Source organism: Zosterops lateralis (genome assembly GCF_965231275.1).
Source record: "Zosterops lateralis genome assembly, chromosome: Z".
Taxonomy (NCBI): Eukaryota; Metazoa; Chordata; class Aves; order Passeriformes; family Zosteropidae; genus Zosterops; species Zosterops lateralis.
The window spans coordinates 648,173-654,172 of record NC_139800.1 but is presented as its reverse complement, the minus strand read 5'-3'; the positions used below and the strand labels follow the sequence as shown (position 1 = coordinate 654,172).

At 29.0% G+C, this 6,000-nt stretch overlaps 1 protein-coding gene across 10 annotated transcripts in view; it reads right to left on the bottom strand.

Moving 5' to 3' along the window:
• Positions 1 to 6: 6 nt before the first annotated feature.
• The window catches only part of LOC310922836 (transcription factor 4-like), a 71,703-nt gene continuing 65,709 nt past the window's right edge, over positions 7 to 6,000 (bottom strand). For 9 of the 10 annotated variants that reach the window (XM_083883711.1, XM_083883709.1, XM_083883716.1 and 6 more), the window contains one exon: positions 7 to 3,757. In XM_083883711.1, the coding sequence (XP_083739837.1) occupies positions 3,488 to 3,757 (270 nt within the window). In that variant the 3' untranslated portion in view covers positions 7 to 3,487. The remainder of the gene's footprint in view (positions 3,758 to 6,000) is intronic. The other variant, XM_083883715.1, reaches the window with a different exon arrangement.

Genomic DNA, 6,000 nt, shown 5'->3' with positions numbered 1-6,000 from the left:
AAATTCTCTAAAAATCACCAAAAAATCCCTAAAAAATTCCCTAAAAATCCTCAAAAAATCCCTAAAAAAATCCCTAAAAAATCCTCAAAAAATCCTCAAAAAATTCCAAAAAAATCCCTAAAAAATCCCCAAAAAATCCCCCAAAAAATCCCCAAAAAAATCCTCAAAAATTCCATAAATTCGAGTCGCCCCCTTGTGGCCAATAGCGAAATTACAACTAAAAAAAATCCCCAAAAAATCCCTAAAAATCCCTAAAAAATCCCTAAAAAATCCCTAAAAATTCCCTTGAACATCCCTAAAAAATCACAAAAAAATTGGGAAAAAATCCCAAAAAATCCCTAAAAAATCCCTAAAAAATCCCAAAAAAATCCCCCAAAAAATCCCTAAAAATTCTCCAAAAAATCCGAAAAAAATCCCCAAAAAATTCCTAAAAATTTTCTAAAAAATCCTCAAAAATCCCCTAAAAAAATCACTAAAAATTCACTAAAAATTCTCTAAAAATCACCAAAAAATCCCTAAAAAATTCCCTAAAAATCCTCAAAAAATCCCTAAAAAATCCCTAAAAAATTCTCAAAAAATCCCTAAAAAATCCCCCAAAAAATCCCTAAAAAATCCCAAAAAAATCCCTAAAAAATCCCAAAAAAATCCCCCAAAAAATCCTCAAAAATTCCATAAATCAGAGTCGCCCCCTTGTGGCCAATGGCGAAATTACAACTAAAAAATCCCCAAAAAATCACCAAAAATCCCTAAAAAAATCCCTAAAAATTCCTAAAAAATCCCTAATAATTCCCTTAAACATCCCTAAAAAATCAACAAAAAATCGGGAAAAAATCCCAAAAAAATCCCCAAAAAATCCCTAAAAAGTCCCTAAAAAATCCCCAAAAAAATCCCTAAAAAATCCCTAAAAAATCCCTAAAAAATCCCCAAAAAATCCCTAAAAAATCCACAAAAAATCCCTAAAAAATCCCTAAAAATCCACAAAAATCCCTAAAAAATCCCTAAAAAATCCACAAAAAATCCCTAAAAAATCCCCAAAAAATCCCTAAAAAATCCCCCCAAAAATCCTCAAAAATTCCATAAATTAGAGTCGCCCCCTTGTGGCCAATGGCGAAATTACAACTAAAAAAATCCCCAAAAAATCCCCAAAAATCCCTAAAAAATCCCTAAAAATTCCTAAAAATCCCTAATAATTCCCTTAAACATCCCTAAAAAAATCACCAAAAAATTGGGAAAAAATTTCAAAAAAATCCACAAAAAATCCCAAAAAAATCCCCCAAAAAATCCCTAAAAATTCTCCAAAAAATCCGAAAAAAATCCCCAAAAAATTCCTAAAAATTTTCTAAAAATCCTCTAAAAATCCCCTAAAAAAATCACTAAAAATCCACTAAAAATTCTCTAAAAATCACCCAAAAAATCCCTAAAAAATTCCCTAAAAATCCTCAAAAATCCCTAAAAAATCCCTAAAAAATCCTCAAAAAATCCCTAAAAAATCCTCAAAAAATCCTCAAAAAATCCCTAAAAAAATCCCCAAAAAATCCCTAAAAAATCCCTAAAAAATCCCCAAAAAATCCCTAAAAAATCCCCCAAAAAATCCTCAAAAATTCCATAAATTAGAGTCGCCCCCTTGTGGCCAATGGCGAAATTACAACTAAAAAAATCCCCAAAAAATCCCTAAAAAATCCCTAAAAAAATCCCTAAAAATTCCCAAAAAATCCCTAATAATTCCCTTAAACATCCCTAAAAATCACAAAAAAATTCGGGAAAAAATCCCCAAAAAAATCCCTAAAAAATCCCCAAAAAATCCCTAAAAATTCTCCAAAAAATCCGAAAAAAATCCCCAAAAAATTCCTAAAAATTTTCTAAAAAATCCCCTAAAAAATCCCTCTAAAAATTCTATAAAAAATTCCTAAAAATTCCCTAAAAATTCTCTAGAAATTGCTAAAAAATCCCCTAAAAAATCCCTAAAAGTTCTCTTGAAAATCGCCAAAAATTCTCAAAAATTTGCCTAAAAAATCCCTAAAAATTCTCTTAAAAATCGCCAAAAATTCTCAAAAATTGTCTAAAAAACCACTAAAAATCACCTAAAAATTACCAAAAAATTGCCTAAAAAATCCCTAAAAAATCCCTAAAAAACCCCTAAAAATTCCCCCAAAAAATCCCTAAAAATTCTCCAAAAAATCCGAAAAAAATCCCCCAAAAATTCCTAAAAATTGTCTAAAAAATCCTCTAAAAATCCCCTAAAAAAATCACTAAAAATTCACTAAAAATTCTCTAAAAATCACCAAAAAATCCCTAAAAAATTCCCTAAAAATCCCTAAAAAATCCCTAAAAAATCCCTAAAAAATCCTCAAAAAATCCCTAAAAATCCTCAAAAAATCCTCAAAAAATCCCCAAAAAATCCCCCAAAAATCCCTAAAAAATCCCTAAAAAATCCCCCAAAAAATCCTCAAAAATTCCATAAATTAGAGTCGCCCCCTTGTGGCCAATGGCGAAATTACAACTAAAAAAATCCCCAAAAAATCCCCAAAAATCCCTAAAAATTCCCAAAAAATTCCTAAAAAATCCCTAATAATTCCCTTAAACATCCCTAAGAAATCACCAAAAAATTGGGAAAAAATCCCCCAAAAAATCCCCAAAAAAATCCCCAAAAATTCTCCAAAAAATCCGAAAAAAAATCCCCCAAAAAATTCCTAAAAATTTTCTAAAAAATCCTCTAAAAATCCCCTAAAAAAATCACTAAAAATCCACTAAAAATTCTCTAAAAATCACCAAAAAATCCCTAAAAAATTCCCTAAAAATCCTCAAAAAATCCCTAAAAAATCCTAAAAAAATCCTCAAAAAATCCCCAAAAATCCCTAAAAAACCCCTAAAAATTCCAAAAAAATTCCTAAAAAATCCCTAATAATTCCCTTAAACATCCCTAAAAAAATCACCAAAAAACTGGGAAAAAATCCCAAAAAAATCCCCAAAAAATCCCAAAAAAATCCCCAAAAAAATCCCTAAAAATTCTCCAAAAAATCCGAAAAAAATCCCCAAAAAATTCCTAAAAATTGTCTAAAAAATCCTCTAAAAATCCCCTAAAAAAATCACTAAAAATCCACTAAAAATTCTCTAAAAATCACCCAAAAAATCCCTAAAAAATTCCCTAAAAATGCTCAAAAAATCCCTAAAAAATCCCTAAAAAATCCTCAAAAAAATCCCTAAAAAATCTCTAAAAATTCCCTAAAAAATCCCTAAAAAAATCCCCAAAAATCCCTAAAAATTCCCTAAAAAATCCCCAAAAAATCCATAAATTAGAGTCGCCCCCTTGTGGCCAATGGCGAAATTACAACTAAAAAAAAAATCCCCAAAAATCCTTAAAAAATTCCCAAAAATTCCTCAAAAATCCCTAATAATTCTCTTAAACATCCCTAAAAAATGACCAAAAAATCGGGAAAAAATCCCAAAAAAATCCCCAAAAAATCCCTAAAAAATCTCCAAAAAATCCCTAAAAAATCCCCAAAAAATCCCATTTTTTCCCCATATTTTCCCCAAAAAATTCCCAATTTTTTCCCAATTTTTTTACCATTAAGGAATGTCGATTTGCCAATATTTGGGACCCATAACTCGCTGCTAATCCAGCCATGGCTCCGTTATGGGCACCCAGAATTCCGTGGATTTCGGCGTTGGCACCCATGGGTGCCGTGCCCACGGCGTGGTTCCGCAGGACGTGGATGGCGTCGTCCAGGCGCTCCAGGCGGTCCTCGATGCGGCTCTGCTGGGGGAGAAAAAATGACAAAGAAATGTGAAAAAAATGAGGAGTAAATTGGGAAAAAATTGGGAAAAAATTGGGAAAAAAATGGGAAAAAATTGGGAAAAATTGGGGAAAAATTGGGGAAAAATTGGGGAAAAATTGAGAAAAAATTGGGGAATTTTTGGGAATTTTTCGGGATTTTTTGAGAATTTTTTTAGGGATTTTTAAAGGATTTTTGAGGATATTTTGGGATTTTTTGGTGAATTCTTATGGATTTTTTGGGATTTTTAAAGGAATTTTTATGGATTTTTTTGGGATTTTTTAGGAATTTTTATAGATTTTTTAGGGATTTTTTAGGAATTTTTTAGGGATTTTTTGAGGATTTTTTGAGAATTTTTAGGGGTTTTTGGTGAATTTTTATGGATTTTTTGGGATTTTTTTAGGAATTTTTTTGGGGATTTTTTGGGGATTTTTTCAGGATTTTTTGGGAATTTTTTTTGGATTTTTTCGGGAATTTTTTGAGGATCTTTGGGGGATTTTTTGGGGATTTTTTAGGGGATTTTTTTAGGATTTTTTTGAGATTTTTAAGGGATTTTTTGGGGGGATTTTTTTGGGGATTTTTGGGGATTTTTTGGGGATTTTTTAGGATTTTTTTGCGGATTTTTTGGGATTTTTTTGGGGATTTTTTCTGAATTTTTTGGGGATTTTTTGGGATTTTTTGGGGATTTTTTCTGAATTTTTTGGGGATTTTTTAGAGATTTTTTAGGGATTTTTTGGGATTTTTCAAAAGATTTTTTCTGGATTTTTTTGTGGACTTTTTGAGGATTTTTTAGGATTTTTTGGGGATTTTTTAAAGATCTTTTGGGGAATTTTTGGGGATTTTTAGGGATTTTTTTAAAGATTTTTTCTGGGATTTTTTTGTGGACTTTTTGAGGATTTTTTAGGACTTTTGGGGACTTCTTAAAGATTTTTTGGGGAATTTTTGGGGATTTTTGGGGGATTTTTTTTAGGAATTTTTAGGAATTTTTCGGGATTTTTTTCGGGATTTTTTTGGGATTTTTTTGGGATTTTTTTGGGGATTTTTTGGGATTTTTTTTGTGATTTTTTAGGGATTTTTTTGGGGAATTTTTAGGGAATTTTTATGGATCTTTTGCGGATTTTTTAGGGATTTTTTGGGATTTTCTTGGGATTTTTTAGCATTTTTTTGCGGATTTTTTGGGATTTTTTGGGGATTTTTTCTGAATTTTTCGGGGATTTTTTAGGGATTTTTTGGGATTTTTCTGAGATTTTTTAAGGGAAATTTTGGGATATTTTGGGGATTTTTTAGGGATTTTTTGGAAAAAAATTGGGGATTTTAAAGGGTTTTTTTGGGAATTTTTCGACGATTTTTAAAGGATTTTTTAGGAATTTTTGGGGATTTTTTCTGGAACTTTTCGAGATTTTTTGGGATTTTTTGGGGGATTTTTTTGGGAATTTTTTGGGGATTTTTTGTGATTTTTTGTAAATTTTTGGCGGAATTTTTAAAGGATTTTTAGGGATTTTTTGGGGAATTTTTCAGGATTTTTAAAGGATTTTTTTTCAAACTTTATTTTTTTTTTTTCCTGAAAAATCAATGAAAAAATAACAAAAAAAAAAAAAAAAAAAAAAAAAAATCAGGAAAAAAAAAATTTCCAAAAAAATCATAAAAATAAACATTTAAATAATAATTAATAATTTATAATTAATAATTAATTAATTAATGATTAATGAATCCAACCCCATCATCAACTCCAGTCACAAAAAATAATTTCAAAAAAATCATTTAAAAAACCCAGAAAAAAACCCTCCAAAATTAACAAAAAAAAAAATCAAAAAAATAATCCAAAATTATTAATTAATGGGTAATTAATACATTAATAATTAATAAATGATTAATAATTAATTCACACCATCGTGGACTCAAAAAAAAAAAAAAAAAAAAAAAAAAATCAGAAAAAATTCCAGAAAAAACCCCCCAAAATTCACAAAAAAAAAAAAAAAAATTGAATTATTATTAATTAATAATTAATGAGTAATTAATGACTCCAGACCAACCAAATCCCATCATCGACTCCAGTCACAAAAAATAATAAAAAATTCCCAAAAAAACTCCAAAAAAAAAATCGACAAAAAATTCACAAAAAAACCCCGAAAATTGAAAACATTAATAATTAATAATTAATTAATAATTAATAATTAATGACTCCAAACCGTCCAATTTTATCGACTCCCTGATCGAAAAATAATAA